The 23,618-nt window shown below is 33.5% G+C and overlaps 3 protein-coding genes across 4 annotated transcripts in view; 1 reads left to right on the top strand and 2 right to left on the bottom strand.

Annotated features, from left to right (window-relative positions):
- Positions 1-5,029, top strand: part of LOC149423770 (endothelin-converting enzyme 1-like) — a 101,074-nt gene extending 96,045 nt beyond the window's left edge. For both annotated transcript variants that reach the window (XM_089632110.1, XM_089632109.1), the window contains exons 14-17: positions 2,781-2,848; positions 2,922-3,055; positions 3,598-3,768; positions 4,850-5,029. In XM_089632110.1, coding sequence (XP_089488236.1) covers positions 2,781-2,848; positions 2,922-3,055; positions 3,598-3,768; positions 4,850-5,026 — 550 coding nt within the window. In that variant the 3' untranslated portion in view covers positions 5,027-5,029. The remainder of the gene's footprint in view (positions 1-2,780; positions 2,849-2,921; positions 3,056-3,597; positions 3,769-4,849) is intronic.
- Positions 1,134-2,200, bottom strand: LOC149423771 (uncharacterized). Its single transcript, XM_089632229.1, has 5 exons — positions 2,143-2,200; positions 1,923-2,003; positions 1,738-1,818; positions 1,354-1,461; positions 1,134-1,249 (listed from the first exon to the last, which is right to left on the bottom strand). Exons 1-5 carry the CDS (start codon positions 2,198-2,200, stop codon positions 1,134-1,136), a joined length of 444 nt encoding a protein of 147 aa, XP_089488355.1.
- A 1,638-nt stretch (positions 5,030-6,667) lies between the features above and the next one.
- On the bottom strand, positions 6,668-13,318 carry LOC149423769 (putative U3 small nucleolar RNA-associated protein 11). Its single transcript, XM_089632111.1, has 3 exons — positions 12,935-13,318; positions 12,066-12,386; positions 6,668-7,010 (listed from the first exon to the last, which is right to left on the bottom strand). The coding sequence occupies exons 1-3, from the start codon at positions 13,163-13,165 to the stop codon at positions 6,801-6,803; spliced, it is 762 nt and encodes a 253-aa protein (XP_089488237.1). The 5' UTR covers positions 13,166-13,318; the 3' UTR covers positions 6,668-6,800.
- Positions 13,319-23,618: the final 10,300 nt, after the last annotated feature.

Genomic DNA, 23,618 nt, shown 5'->3' with positions numbered 1-23,618 from the left:
AGGCAAGAACATGTTAAATTCTTGTTGTTTTATTTAATCAAACAAATTAAACTTTTTTTTTGATATAAAGTAACTAAATAGTAATTATTATTGAAAAGAAAAGATAGCAGAGCATGTGTCAATTTTTTTTTGAGACTTTTAAAAAATCAACGAAAAACCTCATCCAGGTATGGTAACAATTTTTGGATATCATTCCATTTGGCCGCATCGATTTCTTTGTTATCTCTCACTTTTGATGATAGCATTGGAGGGGAAGATAATTTTTCACACCTTTTTTTAAAGATCCACATCTTTCCAAGGCTCTTCTTCGAGAGTGATTCGCGATATTTATAAATCCCGAATTCCTCCACTCTTATCCAGCGAATTCCTTTTTGAAAGTTAACCTTTTTTCCGATAGTGTTTTTTGTTTTGTGTATAAAGTTCAGATGCCTTTTTCTAATCATGTTTTTGCATTTCAAATGCAGCTTTATACATATTTACATGAATTTGGTCAGATTTGTTGCTATCGTCCCACAAGTGTCTGTCTTAGGCACACCAAACGACAAGTTGAAATCCTCTGTAAAGATCCTAGTGTAACGATTCAACGAAACAGGGGCATACTCTTTTTCTCCACAAAACATATTATAGAGCTCATACAGTTTTGGGATTGACAAATCGGATGCGAGGTACAATTTATGGGGATTTTTGTTCCTGGAATAATACAAAGCTTCTGCAGGGAAAATATTGATGTGTTCTCTTACTTCTTTAAGCTGGTTATCTGGTGTTTTGTTAGGCCTCGTTCAGTGGCGACCTCTGTGACTTACTGCTTGTGATGAAACTCCTGCAGCTACTTTTCTCCTCGAAATATCTAATCTGCCTCTACCTATTTGGTAAATGGATTGTAAGGCTGGTTTGCAAACTCTTTCATTATTTCCTTGTATTGAAACAGAGTACGTAATATTGCAGGATCGGTTGGCCGAAGTGATCCTGGTTATATTTTTAATATTCATCGATCTCAATAACAAAGTTGATTGGGCTTCTGAATGTAGTGAATAAATCTCTAGAAAGAGTTTTTGCCTAACTTCGGCATTAAATCTTGAATTACATTTCAATCTGCAGTTGCTAACACAAAGATTTTCTTCCAGTTTTGGTGTTTAAGCAGGTTTAAGGCTTTTTTTATAATTAACATAAGAATCACCTCTCATCCTAGCGTCCCGCGCTTTTTCTCTTGCTTGCCGTAGCTTGGGCCTCTTCCTACTCTTTTTAGTGCCTGAAAATAATACACACATTCATATCAGTTAGCGAACAGTCAAAAATGTTTTTTTTTTAAAGTTAATCTGAAATTATATACCTAGGTACAGCAAGACAAATTACCTTCTAAATGACTGTTTTCTATATAAGAAACGTTTAAATTGTTTTCAATTTTGCTTTCAGCGTCCTCAGTATATTGTCCTACACTGCTTTCCACAGCAAGAGCTGCATCTGAAAATAATAATTTAATCTTCATTACATGCAAACCAGTAAAATAAAATTCAATTCAAGGAATAAAGCCTTATCCTCGCCAGTTTGATTTAAAGTATTGAGTATCTCATCTTGTTGTACGTATTCCAAAATTATATCTACTGTACCAGTGGTAGTAGCGATATACTCTAGACTACTCTGATTATCTTCTGAAAATACAAAGTACAATAAAATAATCATTTTTAGTTCAATGTTCAAAAGAATTTAGTGTCACAATAAAGTATTTTTTATGTTTACCTTCCATTAACATGACATCATGTTGAGGTATTCCTAATAATATCCCAAACTCAACACCAGTCAAAGAGTCTTGAACACTTTCTGAAACGAAATATTGTAAAGCATTAATGAAGGAATTCAAAACATAAAAAAACATAAAAGAATATTCAGAGTCACAGAGTAAAATATTTTTTTTTTGCATTTACCATCCATTAAAATTACATTATTTTGAGGTATTTCTAAATGCTTCTCAGGTTGTACTAAATTAGTGGACTCTTGAACACTTCCTGAAACAAATTAATAAGCATTACAATAAAAAAATTGTTGACTTTTAGACAGAAAAACACCAAAACAAAAATGATTCACCCATTTTCAAACTACTTTAAGGATAAATTAAGATGAACGATAATGTTTTATACAGCTTACCTGATTCCCTGATCAATTTTTGACACATCTTCACCATTTTTTCACCTCTGGAACTCATTTTCGATGATTTTTAAATAAAAAACACCCACTGCAAAACTTTTTAAAATCACCAAGGTAAACGTCAAAGTCAGTGAATAACATGTTAAACATAAAAATCTAAACCAATGTAGATGGGAAGAAGTTGTTAATTACAGAATTACGGCAAGAACTTGCTAACTTGGTAGTTAACAAGTTCTTGCCCTGATTTTATCAACATAATGTCACAGAAACACGTAGTTAACATGTTCATCACATTGATTTAAGCATGTTCTTGCCATTTTTAAGCTCTGGCATGGTGTTCATTGGAAAGAGCGTATGCGAATTAGTTTAGAGAGCATTCTAACTCATTTTTTACGAAAATGTAAGTTAACAACTTCTTGCCTTGGGGTCTTCAATTGTTTTTGACAATTTCGGGGGGAAAATGAGAAAAATACAGCGAGTTAGAAAATTGTTTTAAGATTAGTAGGCTAGGTTGAGTAATACATAAAATTAATATGTGGATGCTGCCGGACTGGGTTAATGGGTCTAATATGTGGTTGTCGCAATAAATCGTTGTATGAAATAATGATACATATCATAAAGTAAATTTTCTATTGCAGAGCAATAAATTACGGATCAATTGGTGCAATCATGGGACACGAGGTGACGCATGGTTTTGATGACCAGGGTTAGTATTATCACATTAGAAATTAATACTAGTTGATATTCCAAGCTTACTATAAAGGATTTCCTTATTTCAGGAAGACGATACGACGAACACGGGAATTTAAAGCAGTGGTGGTCAGCAGCCACCCTGGAACACTACCACGGGAAAGTTCAATGCATCATTGACCAGTATAACCAATATCACATGGCGCAACTCCCAAATTACACTGTAAGTGATTAAACTTTAGCAATAATCAAAATACATAAATACATTATTAAATAATTCCTAAATCCATTCAAAAGTGGCAGCACACTCCAGGAGTCTCCCAGGGCATGTGGTGAGACAAACACAGCATTTTTCTTTATACCGTATACGATTTCCAACTGCCTGGTGCCAGTGGAACTATGGCATCCTAATGTTGGGGAATGTAGTGAGACCTAATGAGGTGCAGGGAAAAGTCAAAAGAAGATTAGGAAGTATCTTGCTATTCTAGATCTATTTGCTGAACATAGCTGTAACCATTTTAAGCAACAGTTGGATTCCGAATGGTAATGTTTAAAGTATCTTCATTATATGCAGAAGAGTGGTAGATACTATCAGTATTATTCTGATGCAAGACCACCATTTAGAATTGACACATTAATTGACTAGATCTGAATAGCCACTGTATTTCCCCACCTTCCTTTTTCATATGTCCTCCTCTCCCAGAAGTAAAAATGAAGTGAAAATAAATTATGGAAGTCAATATTATATTTTTATCAATTTTCAAGGTGCATGGTTTCAACACGCAAGGAGAGAATATAGCTGACAACGGTGGACTGAGGGCTGCTCTCCACGCCTATAACTTATTCTCCTCAAGAAATGCTTCCATCAAGAGGGACAGACTACCAAGTATGGAGCAATATACACCGCAACAACTATTCTTCCTTGGATTTGCACAGGTAAAGAAATCGATATTACCCACAACCAGAAATCTCTACAAATTTCAAATTTAAGAATACCAAACAAGAATTTGTTCTGTAAAGCCACAAAAACATCACAGAAAAAGTAACACCACTGTTAAGAACAATACTATGATCGGTTCGATGTTTCCATGTTCGATGATGGAAGTAGGAGGATTTTAAATATTGTCAGATAAATCGGAACCAGGAAATGTTTGTCTTTTTTGTAACATTAACTCTATATAGAAGGTCCTGTGGAAAATAATTTTCCCCTAGTCTATGTCATCTTTGAGGATGCTGTGTGCGAAGGGTATTTTTGAGGATAGGAAGGAGCGAGTGTGTCCTGAAGATACCCATGTTGTAGGAGAAAAAAAACACAGGAGCCGGTAAATCCGTTCCACAGCCAATGTGTTAACTCAAGAATGAATCATAAAGATAACCTGTTCGCATGTTTCAAAATTTTGAAAAGGTGCTAAAAAGATCAATGACGCTAGTTCCTCGGAGCATTTTACTGATGCAAATGCTGTAAAGAATGCAATCCATTTTAAGATAGGGGAATCTGCCAAATGGACTGCCGGTTTTTTTTTTAATTTTTATGTTAAAATCTTACTTTTCTCGTACCCTTTTGCTAAAACAACTTTTGGCAAAGAAATTTTGGATACTTTGCAACAAAGCTATACAATGCACCTTCGCTGGCCAAATTAACAGATTAATTAATTAGACAGAACACAAATTATTAAAAATATAAATACACATAAGTCTTGTGTCACCAGCCAAGATAGATCAAACATCAACGATTTTATTAAAACCTGTTTAAAAGTTTTATAAGTATGTATTTCCATTGGTAGAATGTTTGATTGTCTTTTATTTTTAATATGTTTGTTATTTTGGTTGTAAACTGCTTAAATTATAAACTGCGCTTGCTCTCAATGCAGGATTTCCTAGCGAGACAGGCATAGTAGGTACATTACTTTGTACTTTAATACATGAAAAATAAAAGCAACCGAAAAATAGAAGTGTACAGCAGATAAGGCATTATGATTACTTTATGTATTATTCATGCATTTTATTATTTTTGCAGATTTGGTGTGGTAATTCGACCGTTGGGGCGCTGAAGTCAAAACTGGTGGAAGGTGTTCACAGTCCTAACAAGATTAGAGTAATTGGCACATTGAGTAACTCAAAAGAATTTTCAGAAGCCTGGTCCTGTCCAGCGGGCTCTCCTATGAACCCAGAACACAAATGCGTTCTGTGGTAACGAGAATTGTGATTTAGTTATAAGCAACCAAAGATAGACTGACATTAAAAGTATGCTAGAATAATTGAATAAGATTAAGTAAATATTTTTGCAAACAACTTATCAGATTGACAATGACATACAAGCATAGATCGCTTCACATTGTAAATGTAACAAATTTCGTGTTAATGAAATACAAAAAAAAAAATGCAAATTCATAATATTTATAATGAAATACAACACGGTATACAGTTATGTATGCATACAATTGATATGTACTAAACTTTTATCACAAATTAAACCATCAGAAAAGCACAATTATACGTAAACCGTCTCCGTTTTATAATAATAAAACATCTGAAACTATTTTTTTAAGGAAAGAAGTTTTTCAAATATTTTTAGGTTATTCGTAACCAGCAAACGTTTGTCTTTCTTTTAACATGAAAGAAAGAAAAATTTATGAGATATTTTTATGTGAAAAGGGTTTGTAGAATAATATCTAGATTAGTTACATAATAATTATGAGTTAACAAAGTTGTGTTGTCTTTAATGACTACACAATTTTTTTAAACTTTCTTTGACCTAGTTAAGTGATTGAGTTCAAATATTATGCTCTCTATTGAAAATGTTTGGTGCTAAATTTAATTTTCTCTCTAGTTTTTGATACAAAAAGACATAGACCTTTGAACTGATAGACCAGCCAATCAGGAAAAGGGAAACAAACCAAGTCGCACGAGGAGCGCAGGAGGCGTCGTCACCGTCTTCCTTTTTGTGATTTGTCGATAAACGACTCTGACAATATACAGGCAACTCGCATTGTAATAAAAAAGTAAAATCTTCTTACGGATTACTAGTCCTTTTTACAATGGCGCGCAAATTGCTGGCTGCCTAAAAACGTTTGGCTAGTTTCCGAAATTGAATATTTAGCTAAGACACTTTTGCAAATGTTTTAATTTACCCACCTGACTCATTTTTAGCGTTGCTATGCCAGGTGGTTTGTTTAAAAACGAACATTCACATCCTGCGTAGAAAAGTCTCACAATGTACAGCGGTGCAAACCTGTGCCTTACTTTAGCAAACTTTACTTTCCTGTGCAGAGTCTGTTTATTTCAATGTGCGCTCTTTGGCAGTCAATGTACGATTGATGCCATAGTTCATTCAAAGCTTTCTCGAACCCTCCTGGTATCAAAAATATGGTCACGTGGTTTGCCTCCAGCTCGACGAAATCATGTTTCATGTTAGGACAAGTCTATCAATTTGAATGCCTATGGACAAAGGTGATGAAAAATAACAAAATAACATTCCAGAAAAATTTATGGTTGAAAAACATCCAATACCAATAAAATTATACACAAGAAATGTATGATGAAATTAATTAATTAAATTATTATGTTCCATAATATAATTTTCTAAATATGATCTATTCTTATTACCATTTAAAATGATTTTTATTTTGTTTAAATTCGTAATTTTTTTTACTGCACAACGATTTTAGGGGCATGTTATTTTGTAAAGTAAATGAATTTTCTCTTTGTAAATAAAATCCTCTAGTAATTAAGATAATATACGCAATATATTTCAGCTGTTGGTGAATTGTTAATACATCACTTATTTTATAGGTGATATTGCTCAAATTTGGTCATTATGTACCCAAAAGCCTCTACAATTGTTAAACGTATTTAAGAATGCACTGTTTCTTTTATTACAAAAATATACTTATAAAATAAAAAACAATTCTACATAAAACATTATTTATTTTTAATTTTTTATGTAAGCAATTACTATATGTAAGTAATTACTTTTTCCGTTCAAATTTCCACTTGTAAACTGGAGCAGAGTTCTTGGTGGCCGCCTTTATCCGTTTGGGTTTCTGGGTCTTCTTGTCCTGCAAGTGGCGTTTGACCTCCATCTTCTGCTGGATAATGGTTAGCTCCTTTTCTCTTTCGATCCTCTTGGCCAACTCTTTGTAGGATCTGTCACGTTTGCCCTTCATCGCTTCAAGAGTCTGGAATTAAAGAGAACAAAATTAAGGATTTTTGAATGCAATGACTTCACAAAGGGAGATTGATGATGAGGTGAGATGATGGAAATGGTTTCCCTCGGGGTTTGTGTCATTTTTAGTGATACTGTTTGAAGGGTCTTTTTGGAGAAAGGAAGGAGTGAGACTAGATCTTGAAGAGACGCATGTAGAAAACACAGAGGCTGGCAAAACATTACACAACCGAGTCGTTGAACACAAGAACAATTCGTAGAAGCGACCCGTTCTCATGTAACAAATGATGGGCACGTTTTCGGCGTGTTTCTCGACTGCACTAGTGCAGAAGGGATCGATGACGCTGGTTCCTCGGAGCAAATAATTACTGAGGTTTAAAATTGGAACTGATAAATATATGATATAATATCAGACAAGCTATAAAGTAGGTACCAAAATCATATTATTTTAATAAATTATAATAATAAAAGAAAGACTTTTAACCTTTGCTTGAAAGGTGCATTTCTTTTATTAACATTTTTGACAGATCTAAATCACTAATGATTTTTATGTTTACTAATGGTGTACATTTAAACGATTCCCTCTAATTATTTGTCAAAAAAATATTGTATAGAGAAATTTTACAATATTCGTTTTTGATAGGCAAATATACATAAATAAAAATGTTAATGTTTGTTTGATCAAAATGTTAAATCTTCAAAAGTTCTTCACCGATTGCTTTTAAATTTTGACACAACCTCGCATTCGAATAAGCGTGTGTTATTATATACTTATACTATATAGATGTCACCTGTGACAGGTATAAACATATTCTGTTGAAAAACAGCGCCGAATTTAAAAGTAACAGGCGCTATTGTTTCTCTATCTGCACAGACAGACTGAGCCGTTGGTGAACAGCAGTATTTTACAAATTTGCAACCTAACGAATCCTATGATTTTAACATCCTGTGATATTTCATGGGTCTGCGCTAGTTTTAAATAAAGTTAACATAATACTTAAGATGATAGACTTTCCGGCCCATACAAAAAGGACGCCCAGGTAAAAACATTTTCTACACCGAAACTAGCACAAAATGAATAAAAAAAATTATATTACCTTCTAGACAGAATAAGCTATGTCGGTATGTTTTTAAATTTTCAATACGTTTCGTATTAACGTAGACATTCACTGTCAAACATGAATATTTTTCATGTTTGACAGTGAATGTTTTAAACTTACCGACATGGCTTCTCCTTTTGAGAACATATTTGTGTTTTTAAATTACAATTTCATGAAAGTTTCGATGTTGAAAAGTGTAGTGTATGTGGTGTAAAGACTGGTTTACATAATATGTAGAGATGTGCCGATTATGACTTTCGCCGACTAGCCGACTAGCCGATTAGTCGGTTGTAATAAGACCGACTAGTCGGCTAAGCCGATTACGGTTTCGGGGATAGTTCTAGTACCCTGAAATGTCGCGCATGGCCAAAGTGTACCTCTGCTGTCCCGCAAGTTCTGTTTACAGTGAGAAGCTGTTCTCAGAGGCCGGAAACATATATGAAACAAAAAGAAATCGATTGCTACCAGAAAGGCAGAAGCTTTAGTCTCCTTACATCATAATTTACCCTTAATTAAAAAATATAAGTTATAAAAAATATAAGGAGATTATGATATTTTTGGTTGTCACAATTGTGACTTTGATTTGATTAGATTATGTAGGTATGGTTATAAGAAATATGTTTTTTTCATTTTTTTTTGTTTTTATCAAACAGTTCATGTTTAGAATTTTTGGATATATATATACATAATATATACATATATTACTGTGCATCTTGTACATACAATCTTGATTTAATACATATAACTGAGTTTGTTAATTGAAAAAATCTACTTTTTATTTTAATAATAAGAAATACTTATAAATGTTCATTGAAGACAAGAAGATATTATGTTGTTTTTTATGTTAATTAGGATAGATACTAATTTTGTTCAATAAATGTCATAATTATGTTTTCTTTACAAGCAAGTAATTTTAAAAAGTGATTACCAAAGGAAAGATTGCTTTACATTTTTTAATGTATAAGACTGATTATAAAAAAAAAAATATATAATCAAGGTTTTTATTTCATGTAGTTCCCCCGCATTCATATTATTGAGAAATACATACAACGTAAGAAGCCGGATAGTCGGCGCTCTTTGCCGATTAGTCGCCGACTAATCGCCGACTACAATAGTGGCCGGATAGTCGGCTTTACCGACTAGTCGCCGACTAGTCGGAACATCTCTAATAATATGTAATAGTCATGGGGTTGATATTTTTTTTTTTAATTCACGAGTTTTTTTAGTCTAATAATAATATTTTAGAGATTATGGTTTAATATAATATTTCTTACAATAGGTACGTATTATCATTTTTTTACATGACTATTTTATTATATTACTCAAACTAGTAAGACTAATGAGTTCAAACATAGTATGTATTAATATAAACTCTCTCACAAAAATATTAAGTAATGACAAAGAATGGCAAGAAATATATCAATGTAACGATATAGAAGAATGCTGAAAAATATTTGATAATAAATTGATCTGTAGAAATATTTAGAATTATTAGTTTCAATTAAACCGTGGATAACCCACGGATTAATCATTTCAATTAGATACAAAGAAATACTCTATAAACAATGTACAAAACAATCAGAAAACATAACATCACAAAAACATTTCAAGGCTTATAAAAAAAACTTGCATATCTTATAAAAAAACACAAAAGACGATTACTATAAACAAAATCTGGAACTGACTGAAAATGATAGTAAAATAACTTGGTCCATCATAAACGACATTACCGACAAAAAAACTCTTCAAAAATAAAACAACAATAATCAACAACATAAACCACTACAATTCTAAAATTGGTTGTAAAGAAAAATCCTTTGAAGCCGCAAATGTATTTAACGATTTCTTTTTTGCAAATTTAGGGAAAAACCTTGCTAACAAAATAAAACAAGACCCGAGTCTGAATGAACCAAACTCTACAATAAATAATGAGCATAAAATTGAACTATTTCAACCAACAGCACCAGGTGAAATCTTATTATTGTAACAATGTTATTTATAAAAGGTGAAATAAAAAAATTGAAATTCCTGAACATAATGTTATTTATATCCTAACATTTCCTGATCAGACACGATCAGTCACGAATTGGTAATTGCCAAGGATACCTAGGATCTACTAATTCAGGCAACATATAATTTAAATAAAATGCTGTGAGCTTATTTATCATATGATTATCCCAAAAATCATTATCTCTTTCAATTTTATTGTAAATAAGTACTAATGGTGTCCACATTACAAAATAGCAATACTTTCGTCCAGTTCTCAGCTGACCCTGAACTTGAAAGTAATAGTTATTATTTTTCTTCACATTCATCACCCCGTTATTCATGAAACAAATGTGATTTTCTTAGAATCAATAGCTGTCTCTGGTGTCACCTCTTTTGCCGTTTGTAGATATTTAATTTCAATAATTGCATCTTCATTTTCAATTAAACCGTCAGGACCAGCTCCGAGGAATTCATATTCTTGATCTATGAACAGTCCGCAAGGTAAAACAAAACCAGTGATTTTTCGAAATCTTTTATATCCAGTAATTCGTTTTCCGTGCCATATTTCCCCGAAAAACTCGAATACAAAAAAGTGTTTTGATTGTTGATTCACAGGATATATTTGCTCTCATTTTACAAATTTTACCGTATGAGGATGCTGTAAGCCTTTTTCTTCTTTCTAGTCTCCACAGAGTACTTGTAGCTTGATTCACAATATGCAATTTGCTTAGGTATGTGTACGCACTTCCGAGTTCCGAATAGTATTGATGCTAGATCCTAGAAATATTTAATCTGCACATATCGCTGATCTGATGACCGATAGGTGTATCTCATATTTGGAATTTTTTAGGAGAGTCAAAAAACTGTATTTTTGCCAGATTCTTATACAGTTTTTAATAATTGTTTTGTTAACCTCTCAGACAAAGACTTTTATCTACTATGTGTTCCTTTGAGAACTGTCAAAACGTGATAATTGTTGTGTTATTTACGAGTTTTGCTAAAAGCTTCATAACTCACGTTTTGGGAAACGTAGCCTCATTCTAAAAAATGTTTTGGAAAGATTATGAAATCAACTATCGCATTGTGTTGTAATACGTAAATATTTGCGTTTCTAAATATACATTTTATGAAAACGTCAAAAAAATGTAAAAATCGCTTACATTTATTTCAAAGCTTTGAAAAATGTACTTTTTTCTGAGTATCATAAAGAAATAACACTTTATATATTGAAGAAATATAATTAGAAACTATTAGTCACCTCAAAATATTAACCGTTCAAACTAAAATATTTTTAATAAATTATTTAGAAACGCAATAAATTATGAACGAACAAGATGACAGATTCAATCGGCTTAGATAATGCAACTCTACGTTCCATAGATATTCTTGAATACAGACGCGTAGCGTTATTCATTATCGATACTCTGTTTTTTAAATCATGGCAATCCGTATACTAGTGATGGAAATAAATCGATTTTTGTAAAATCTCGCGCGTTTACGTGAAAAGACGTTCTAATGTCTTGACCGCTATTATCATATTTACGTCTTTTGACGTTCTAATGTTCTGAGTGGTTAAAAAAAAAGCGTGATTAAAACCCTATTAGCGAATCGTGTAATAACATGTACATATAAGATAAAAACAGTAAAGCTCGAGCAGAAAATATTATTAATGTGAGATAATCCTGTTGTTGATCGCCGCATCGATATGAGCTGTAGCCGGAGCGGGGAGTAAGTAGTACGGTTTGTTTATTCGCGGGGTGTGGGATGATCCCACTGGGATTTGGGACCGTGTGCCGGCCGAGGCGACAGTATATCTATACGTAAGTGTTTGTGCTCTTGCTTTGAAATACAGTAAGCGGAACAGACTAAAAACGATGAAATACCTAATCATCACGCGCACTTTCCAAAATCTAATCTCTTAAAGTGTGATTTTGGAAGATAACTAACTTTAGGAAAATAAATTAACAAAAGTAAGTTACCTTTTTATCAATATCAGGTAACTTCAGCTTTTCCAAATCAGCAATTCTCAGTCTATTAGTTCTGTGCTGCAGCAGGGAGGGGTGAGTGTCCAATCTCTTGGCGAGGTCAAAGTTCTTGGTAACTTTCTCATCGTCTACGAAGAATGTGTGACTGTTAGGGACTTTGTCTGCAGAGTCTATCAGATGCAACTGCGATTGAAGCCGCTGGATTTTATTGGTTTCAATGGTCCTTTTCATATTAATGTATTTCAAGTCCTGAGTTTGCATCAATTTTATCTGGTCCGGGGTGTGTTCATCTTCCTCTTCTTTTTCGTGATGTTCCTGGAAGCAAAACATAACACATATTGTAACACAAGGGTACATTATGTTTTGAAAAGGAAAGTTTCTTGCTGTCTGGGATCCTATCCACCCAGCAAACACAATAAGAGGTTATCGCAAGTTTAAGTTATTATGGAGCGAAAATCTGATAAATAATAAATATTCCCCACAAATCCGAACATCAACAAAATGTTCTAAGGCCCAAAAATATCTGTAAAGACACGAGGAAAAGATAAACCTGGAAGCAGAATGTGGTAAATATCCAGTATGCAGAACCAATACTCACAAAACTAAAAAACACTAAAGTAGGTTTTCAGGCATGTTATATTTAGTTTTTAGAAAACGTAAGAAAATGACCTCAACGTGAACACAAAGGTTTTATCAAATGTTAATGAAAATGCATTATTTTGCTTCTCGGGGGACTGAAATAGTTGTTATTATAATAAAACTTTTTTTAAATAATTTGTACGTATTAAGTATGCGGCGCGCCTCTGCATAGTAAGTTATAGAAGGCACAGAATTAGATAATTTTTGCAACATTGTTTACTCACTCCTTTTTTAACTTTAGAGTTAATCATGTGATAATAGAATTCATCAGGGTTTTTGTTCAGAGCTCGTTTACTCAGCAGAGTTAAGGTAGCATCTTTATCTTGGAAATCCCTGGCGCGCTTAACATAATCCTTCTTTTTCTCTAGAAGTCCCAAATGTTTACGGGCCTCTGGTTGATGTCTTTCTCGATGCGTTTTTTGGTTAGATTTTGCCGCATTCTTCCAAGACGACATTTTTACTGCGGTGCTAAACTTCCTTATATATAAAACTATAGATTCTCACAATTGTTGAATGATTTAACTAACGGAAGGTGTCTTCCAAAATAATTCAAATAAAGGCAAAAAAATTGAGGATTGTCAAACAAACCATACACGTGAAAATAATTATGACAGATGCAACCATAGATATACCACATAACCACATGCAGTGTTGCCAACGGATCTTGGCCCATAAACAAATGTCTTGGCCTAATGTCGCCGTTTTTCAAACATTAAGTAGCCTAATGTAGCCGAATTTCAGTTGCAGTGATTCTAATGAACTCGCATAAATTCTGCCCACATATTATGTTATGTTTTTTTTTTTTAATTATTATTTGTGAAGTATCCTAATTTATTTATTATTTCTGAAGTAGCCTAATAGGCGACCTTAGATTTTTTCGTCGCCTATTCTCGTTCTGAGTAGCCTAAATGGCGATAAATCGCCTTCGTTGGCAACACTGACCACATGTACGAAATTGCAGATGCAACCGGTGTTGTCAATTCGATTTTTAAAATAAATCCAGACGTCAACCGAAAAGGAGCTAAAAAGAGCTTCAACTGGCTTCAACCACGCTAAAACCTTGTAGTCTTAACATTTTCAACCCTAGGGGGGGGGGGGTGGCGGCTACAATACAAGTGGAATACAATACAAATGGTATACAATGTTTACATTGCATTTTGCTTTAAAAACTCTTCCGTTAATTTCAACATAAAAACATAGTGCATTTTTGATGAATTGTGAATTATAGGCGAAATTTAGACGAAACAAACTTGTGTGTTTTAAAAAAAATGGTAAAATTTCGATCGCGCTGGCCTCGCTTATTATGAATATTTTTTAGATAAAACCTTTAGATTCACCTTAATTATGAATAGTAATTAAGTACGACATAACTTTTTGCATTCGGGGCGGTGGAAAATATTGCAATAAAAATTTCAATTACGTAAAATTAAAATTAGCTTTCGTTTTGTGAAACAAGACCGTCCATTTTCAAACTTTATTTGTTTATTGTAAAATGTCATTTTGTTTTGTTGGTATTTCTGTTACTATAGGACGAAACGAACGGCTAGAAGTAGCTAGAGACAATCGCGCGGGCGTTTTTTTAATGTTAAAAAATTCCGTCAAATTAGTATTTACCTAATACCTATGTGTGCGTTGTGATTGAAATTTATTAGCTGGATTTTATTTTTTTACGTTCAAATTTTATTTAAGTTAACTATTTCTGCGATGTTGAGCGGCTACGCTAAGTTTTGTAACATGGTTTATGATGAAAAAGAAAATGCCCCCTTTATACCGCCTACTCGCGTCAAGGCAAGAAAAACATCCCAGTTTTCAATTAGTTTAGCGGCTACGCTAGGTTTGTGTAACAAGGTTTGTGATTCAAAAGAAAGTGTCCCTTTTATACCGCCTGCTCGCGTCAAGGCAAGAAAAACATCCCAGTTTTCAAATAGTTTAGCGGCTACGCTAGGTTTGTGTAACATGGTTTGTGATTCAAAAGAAAGTGTCCCCTTAACACCGCCTGCTCGCGTCAGGGCAAGAAAAACATCCCAGTTTTCAATTAGTTTAGCGGCTACGCTAGGTTTGTGTAACATGGTTTGTGATTCAAAAGAAAGTGTCCCCTTAAGACCGCCTGCTCGCGTCAGGGCAAGAAAAACATCCCAGTTTTCAATTAGTTTAGCGGCTACGCTAGGTTTGTGTAACATGGTATATATATATCGTCGCATTAATTCGTAGACTGCGTAACTCCAAATTTTTCGAAAATACGTTTTTAATGCCATCTGGTGTTAAAATTAGACCCGCATCGACTAGTAAAACTCGAAAATTTAAAAAAAATTAACCTTTTAGATAAACTTTCTAATTCTTTTTACTATCCAAATTATTTTAACACCAAATTTTACTGCTCTAAATGTTTTTATTACCAAAACCATTTTAATTATTTTAACATCAAACCTTATCATTCTAAATGTTTTTTTACCCAAATTACATAAAATTTGATTGTTTTGAATGTTTTTATTACCCAAATTATTTTAATTATTTTTCCATCATTTTCTATTATAACCCTAATTATTTTAATTATTTTTCCATCATTTTCTATTATAACCCAAATTATTTTAATTATTTTACCATAATTTTCTATTATAACCCAAATTATTTTAATTATTTTTCCATAATTTTCTATTATAACCTTAATTATTTCAATTATTTTTCCATCATTTTCTATTATAACCCAAATTATTTTACCATCATTTTCTATTATCTTTACATTTTTACCTTCAAATTTTATTGTTTTAAAGGTCTTTCAAAGTATTTTAATTATTTTTACTTCAATTTCTATTTTTCCAATGGTTTTTATTACCCAAAGTATTTTAACTATTTTACCATAAAATTTTATTATTTTAAATGTCTTTACTACCCAAACTATTCTGATTAATTTATCATCAAATTCTATGTTTCTAAATGTTTTTATTACTCTAATTATGTTAATCACTTTACCATAAAATATTATTGCTCTAAAGGTTTTTACTATCTACAGTTTTTTAAGTATTTTACCATAAAATTTTATACCTTTAAAGGTTTTTATTATCCAAAGTATTTTAATTATTTTACCAACAAATTTATACCTTTAAAGGTTTTTATTATCCAAAGTATTTTAAATTATTTTACCATCAAATTTTATGGTTTAAAAGGATTTTATTATCCAAAGTATTCTAATTATTTTAGCATGAAATTTTATGTTTCTAAAGGTTCTTATTATCCAATGTATTTTTATTACTATACCATCAAATGCTATTGTTTTAAATGTTCTAATTATCCAAAGTATTTGAATTATTTTAACATCAATTTTTATTGTTCTAAAAGTTTTTATTATCCAAATTATTCAACTTATTTTTCCATCAAATTATATTGTACCAAAGGTTTTTATTATCCAAAGTATTTGAATAATTTTACTGTCAAATTTCGTTGTTTAAGGTTTTTATTATTCAAAGTACTTGAATTATTTCCCTTTAAAATTTTATGCTTTTCAAGGTTTTTATTATCCAAAGTATTTTCATTATTTTACCATCCAATTTTATGTTTTTAAAGGTTTCTATTATCCAAAATACTGCTATTATTTTACCATCAAATGTAACTGTTTTAAATATTTTTTTTATTATCCAAACTCTTTAAATTATTTTACCATCAAATTTTATGGTTTAAAAGGATTTTATTTTATTATCCAAAGTATTCTAATTATTTTACCATGAAATTTTATGTTTTTAAAAGTTTTTATTATCCAAAGTATTTGAATAATTTTACTCTCAATTTTTACTCCTATATTACTCATTATTTACCACCACTAGCAAAATGTGTGAACTTTGTATGGATCAACTTATGTATCTTCGCAACCGCAACATGATCACTCAACTTAATATTGATACAGAAACATTTAACAACTCAGAACACACTTTTGACAAAGCGACAGAATGTAATTCTCTGTTCACAGAAAAACACAACTTAAACATAATTTCCCAAAACATTAGAAGTATTCGAAAGAACTTCGATAATTTCTCGATCCTCTTAAACGAAATAAACATAAGCTTCGACATTATTATCTTGACTGAATGCTGGTTAGATGATTCGTACACAAACCTAAACTTAAAAGACTATACAACTCTCCATTCCACTAAACATCTAAATCAAAACGACGGTATAGTAATCTTTGCCAAAGATTCACTAAACCCATCAATAACAGAAATCAACCTAACCGAAGCAAACTGTATCCAAATCTCCCTCGGAACAGACATCTCTATATTTGCCGTCTACAGACCCCCATGCTATAACAATCTCTCACCTTTTTTCAACTCCTTAAATAAACTTCTCGAAAAAAATAAAAAAACACAACAATTAATTATTGCAGGGGATATGAATATTAACTTACTAAACGGGCAACCAATAACCACAGAATACTTAAGTCTACTTACTCACTATGGATTAAACTCGACAATCAACTCACCAACAAGAATTACGTCAAACTCTGAATCCTGTATTGACCATATATTTGTTAAAACTAGGAAAAAAACATCTTCATCCATTATTCGATCAACGGTCACAGATCATTTCACTACTACACTAAGCATACATCATAACAAGAAACAAAAAGATGAAAAAAACAACTCCGTACAAGACAAAATTAATTTTAAGTGCCTAATAGAGGACATACATAAGGAATCTTGGTCAAATGTAATAAATGAACCCGACCCAAACAACGCGCTGAACACTTTTATGAACACAGTTGGAACCTACATTGCTAAACATACAACAAAAAATACCCCGAAAAACTACTCACATAAAGAAAAAAAAATAACACCCTGGATCACGAAAGGATTAGTAAACAGCATTCATAAAAGAGACACAATGCACATGCAAGTGCGCAAAAACCCATATGATGACAAACTAAAAAATAATTACCTGCTATATAGAAACCTTTGTAATAAATTAATCAAACAAGCCAAATACAAGTACTACAAAAAAGAAATAAAATCCGCCAAAAATGACCCCAAAAAAATCTGGAAAATCGTCAAAGATATTACTTTCTCCAATCCGAAAAAAGACTTGAAGATCAAAGTACTGTTAATAAATGGAAACAAAACCCTTACAAAAAATGAACCTGCTAAAATAGCTAATTTTATTAACTCCCAATTTGCAAAAGTCGGATCTAACTTGGCTGAAAAAATTCTTCAAAAAAACGGCACAACAGAAGACTCTTTAACCAAACTATCCTCTACCATACAACCAAATCATTCGTTTTATGCTCACAAAATAAGTACAAAGGAAATCTCGGATTTAATTATTTCTCTCAAACCAAATTGCGCTGTGGGCCCAGATAACCTCTCCAATCATAATATACTGATTAGTCTTCGAGAACATATACTTATACCACTTCAACATATTTTCAACCAAAGTTTCAGCCTCGGCATTGTCCCCGATCACCTAAAAATAGGTTGTATTACTCCAATACATAAATCGGGAGACAAAACGCTGATCTCAAATTACAGACCAATCACTCTGCTAAATTCGCTATCGAAACTACTAGAAAAAACTATGAAAAAAAGACTGCTCGCATACCTTGATAAACACAAACTGATCTCCACCCGTCAATTCGGGTTTCGAGCGAAAATGGGAACAGAAGACGCCTTATCGGAACTAACCACCTACATAGTGAAAAACCTAGATGGCGGTTCAAAGGTGTTAGGAGTGTTCTTAGACCTAGCAAAAGCTTTCGACACCATCTCACACAAATTACTCCAACAAAAACTCAAAAATATTGGCATAACAGGTCCACAACTAAAATGGTTCATTAGCTACATTGAAAATAGACAACAAATTGTAAAAATAAATAATCAAGAAAGTGACAAAGTAGGCAACAGGTATGGAGTACCCCAAGGCAGCGTCTTGGGTCCCATACTGTTTCTCATCTACATTAACAGTCTAACTGAGATAAGCCTAGGGAACATAGAGTACAAAGTAATCAGTTATGCAGATGACACTGTAATTTTATTCAAAGCCCAATCATGGGAAAACGTCTTCAAACACACGGAAGCAGGGATGACTGAAGTAAATAGATGGCTAATAAATAATCTACTGACACTAAATATTTCTAAAACTAAATACTTAACTTTCAGTAAAACATTAGCTGGTCAGCCAGATAGTCGCCCACAACTTCATCTTCACCCCTGCACAGTTACCTCATTAACTAACTCACGCTGTGTTTGTGACAAAATTGATTATGCGCAAAATATTAAATATCTCGGTTTAACTGTTGACAATAACTTAAAATGGGATCTCCAAATCAACCTAATTACAAAAAAAATACGGAAACTCTCTTACATCTTCAAAACAATTCGAAACATTATGTCACTACCTCAGCTAAAAAATATATATTTTGCACTCTGTCAAAGTATTCTTATGTATGGTATTTCAGTATGGGGAGCAGCAGCAGAGACTCATCTCAAATCACTTAAAATTAATCATAAAACAATAATCAGAATTATGTTTAGAAAGCCTTATCAACATCCGACAGAACAGCTAATGATCAACAATAACCTATTAGACATAAATAAACTATTCATAAAGAAGATCATCTACAAAAACTGCATAAAAATATCACCACACTTCATAACTCACTCGCAAAACACAAGAGCAAACACACACAATCAATTACAAGTACCATATATCAAATCAAATTTTGCAAAAAAACATGAATCTTACTTGGCACCACATATATTCAATAAGTTTGTAGCCCAAACAAAGACCTACGTCGCATCTAATAATTTGAATTGGGTATTCAAAAGATTTTTAAACTGGTTGAATGTCAAAGAAAGAAGAGAGATAAGTAATATTCTTAATATCTAAAATTATATATTTTCTTTTTTCTACTCTGTTTTTAAATTCTGATTTTCCTCTTATTTTATTATTATTATTTTTACTATAATATATATATTTCCTTTTTTTTACCACTTATTTGTTTTTATGTAATTAGAAATTGTTAGTTACCAGCCTCAGAACAGACTTTGTCTAGTGAGGAGGGTAAGGAGAAAAATCATGTATGTACATAACTAATAATAAATAAACGCCCGGGTTGCCGGCACTGAAATTGAAAAAATTGAAACACAAATTAGGAAACTGCGTAAAATTATGGTGCCATTTTTACTCGCGAATACTTCGTAACTCCTTAATTCAGTATTGGCCGGTGAGCCGTGCACGCTTGTTGTGTTTTTGACTGAGGAAATTTATTTACAGTGTAATAGTTTTACCGTGAAATTAACTGAGATAAGTTGATTAATCAATTTTGAACATTTTATAACCTTAATTTTAATTGTGAAGTCACGAATAGTGTTTTGTATCTGTAGTCTAAACTAACATCTTCTGCACCGTGTGACGCTCTGCCGTAGCTCTCTTGTTTTATGTGTCTCTGCGGTTTCGTAAATACCTAATAGGTCCTTGTTCTGTGATTATCTCTTCTTCAAGGTCACCATCTCTTTGCAAGTGGATCTCCTCCTGATGCATATCCGGATCCGGTTCTTCACTGTCCTCTTCAAACAAACCCAAAATATTTACGGTGGAACGTGCGGCAATTCCATCTCGTCTCTCCTCAGACACAGTCCGTTCTCTGTCAGGCATCTTCCGCGGGTCAAGCACATGTCTTGGTATGCCATCTACTTCGATGTTGTTGACTGAAGTAAGTCCTGTCACCCTTCCATGCACGATGTGCATCTCCCATCTACTGGTTTAACCGCAAGAAGATCGCCCACTTAGAACTCAGTCAATACTTCCTCTTCTATATTCACTTGCGCAGAAGGGTGTCTCCACGAGTGTGAAGTGTGAACTATACTAGACAGCGCAATACCTCGATCATCCTGACTTTTTGCAGCCAAAGATTGTACCGAAACACTGCCTGCAGGGGATCGCTTCCACTTCTGGCTGCAGTTCTCTTTATTGTTTGATGATGTCGTTCAACTATACCGTTTCCAGCTGGTCGGTATGCCGCGCAAAATCTTTGACGAACATTCCATCTCTTACACTTATCTGTAACACTGTAGGAACAAAATGCAGTACCATTGTCCATGAGAACTACTTTGGGCGGGCCTCTTTCCCGAAACACTTCTTCCAAATGTCTGATAATCGAAGCTGCATTATCTGACTCGATTTCCCGCCACACGGCAAATCTACTTGGACCGCAATCGATAAATGTGAGTAAACATTTCCTACCGAAATGAGTAACATCAACTGCCAAGCGACTCCGGGTTGTCACAACATTAAGATTACCCGCTTCATGGGATGATGGTGGAGGGTCAATTGTCCTGCATTGTACGCAGGAACGCACGCATCTATCGACGTCCTTTCTTCTCGCCTCGGGATCGACCAGCCGGGCAAGATGAAACGTTCACTTTACTCCAAAGTGATGCTGAGCATGAAGAGTTTCTACGCTTAAAGCACATGTTTGCTCACCAGTTCCACTTTCAAGTCTCTCCCACCTATCTTCACACTCTGAGGAGTCTCTTTCACAACGTTTCCTGTCATGGCTACTCTTTGCCCGGGTCTTGCAAACCCTAGTAAGTACATCAGTTTTATTTCTACAGGACAACAAGGGTGATCGACAATGTCAGATCAAATTCTTCTACAATCTCCTTCATCAACTCCAAGCGTCACTTAACGATCATCTCTGACACGACTACTCCCGGTCAGTGTAGATCTCACCCAGCACAAAACCGTCGCCGAATCTGTAATGATCTCCAGAGTTTGAAGATTTTACTTGAGAGTCAGATTTAATCCCTTAAGGAAGGAAAAGTACCAGCATTTACAAGACTTAAAACAGATATTAGAAAAGGATTACCACTCCTTTAACGATAACCTTCCGCATCATTAAAATGCATCTAAATAGACTGCCTCGACATACACATACATTGTTGTGTTTTATTTTGTAAATGTAAAATTCCTATCTCCCAAATTTTCCGCTAGGTTGTTCATAAAACTGTTCGCAGAAAAGTATGTATCTTTTGTAAAATGCGTATCTCCATTCTCGGTTTTTACGTAAAACTGGGATGTTTTTCTTGCCTTGACGCGAGCAGGCGGTATAAAAGGGACACTTTCTTTTGAATCACAAACCATGTTACACAAACCTAGCGTAGCCGCTAAACTAATTGAAAACTGGGATGTTTTTCTTGCCTTGACGCGAGCAAGCGGTATAAAAGGGACACTTTCTTTTGAATCACAAACCTTGTTACACAAACCTAGCGTAGCCGCTAAACTAATTGAAAACTGGGATGTTTTTCTTGCCTTGACGCGAGCAGGCGGTATAAAGGGGGCATTTTCTTTTTCATCATAAACCATGTTACAAAAACTTAGCGTAGCCGCTCAACATCGCAGAAATAGTTAACTTAAATAAAATTTGAACGTAAAAAAATAAAATCCAGCTAATAAAATTCAATCACAACGCACACAATGCATGCATATTAGGTAAATACTAATTTGATGGAATTTTTTAACATTAAAAAAAACGCCCGCGCGATTATGTTTCTAGCCACTTCTAGCCGTTCGTTTCGTCCTATAGTAACAGAAATACCAACAAAACAAAATGACATTTGACAATAAAGTTTGAAAATGGACGGCCTCGTTTCACAAAACGAAAGCTAATTTTAATTTTACATAATTGAAATTTTTATTTCAATATTTTCCACCGCCCCGAAGGTTAAAAGTTGTGTCGTACAGTAATTAAGGTGAATCTAAAGGTTTTATCTAAAAAATATTCATAATAAGCGAGGCCAGCGCGATCGAAATTTTACCAAAAAAATATGCGTTTTGGTAATTATTCGGAATCGCTGGACAAGGATTATATGAAATATTTTTAAATAAAACCTTCTGATTTACCTTAATTACTATAAAAGGAATCTGACTGTATTTGGGATATTTAAAAATATTCGGACATTCCAACGGCAATTCTACCAGGGCAGCAATCGAATATATGGAGAGATTTCCACATCGAAGGCATCCAAGACGAAGAGTGATCGACGGATTAGCGAAACGTGTCCATCGTACTGGAAATGTTCGTTCAAATATGGCCGATACCGGTCGTCCAGCATTACGCAATCCTCGAATGGTAGAAAACATATTAAATTGTTTTTTAGAACAGCCAGGACGTAGCCTTCGATCTGTTGGGAGGGAATTAAATATTCGACACCAGGTGGTCTAGGATACCCTCAAGGATGATAGTCAACACCCGTTCCATTACCGATGTGTTCAAGCGCTATTACCTATGGATTACAATAGACAGGCATTTCTTATTCAAATGAATGTTCAAAACGAAGCATTCATCGAAAATATTTTGTGGACAGATGAGAGCACATTCAGTAGAGACGGAATGTTCAATTCTCGCAATGAGCATCAGTGGGGACATGTCAATCCTCGTGCGAAGCGACCCATCATAAATAAACCACTCTCGACCCATGGAGATCGGAATATCGCTACATATTGTGAGTACCTACCTAAGCTAATAATAATTCCTATCCGTTACGTCGGCGGCGTCGTCACATCGCATAACGAAAAAATTTTAACCCTAAAATAGCCGAAAAGTATTTTTGTTTTTTTTTTTTGGTGAAAATGCTCAAATCAAAAAACTTTGTTTATTTGGGTTCCCCATGTGGTGTAGATTCTCCAGTTTCCCGCTTGTACTACGAGTTTCCGGACACCGTATATATATATATATATATATATATATATATATATATATACGATTTATTTTTTTTGGTTTTCAGTTTAATTTGTAGAATTCCATTTTTAAATAAAATAATAATTATATGTAAGAATTAATTAACAACGTTGTGAAGAGGGACGCTTAGACGGTTTGGACATGCAGAGGGATGAACAGAGAAAGGAGTGTGAGAATATGACACA

The sequence above is a fragment of the Hesperophylax consimilis genome, chromosome 5, assembly GCF_061612785.1.
Source record: "Hesperophylax consimilis isolate HC1 chromosome 5, BYU_Hcon_1.0, whole genome shotgun sequence".
NCBI lineage: Eukaryota > Metazoa > Arthropoda > Insecta > Trichoptera > Limnephilidae > Hesperophylax > Hesperophylax consimilis.
This window is presented reverse-complemented; position numbering and strand designations above follow the sequence as displayed.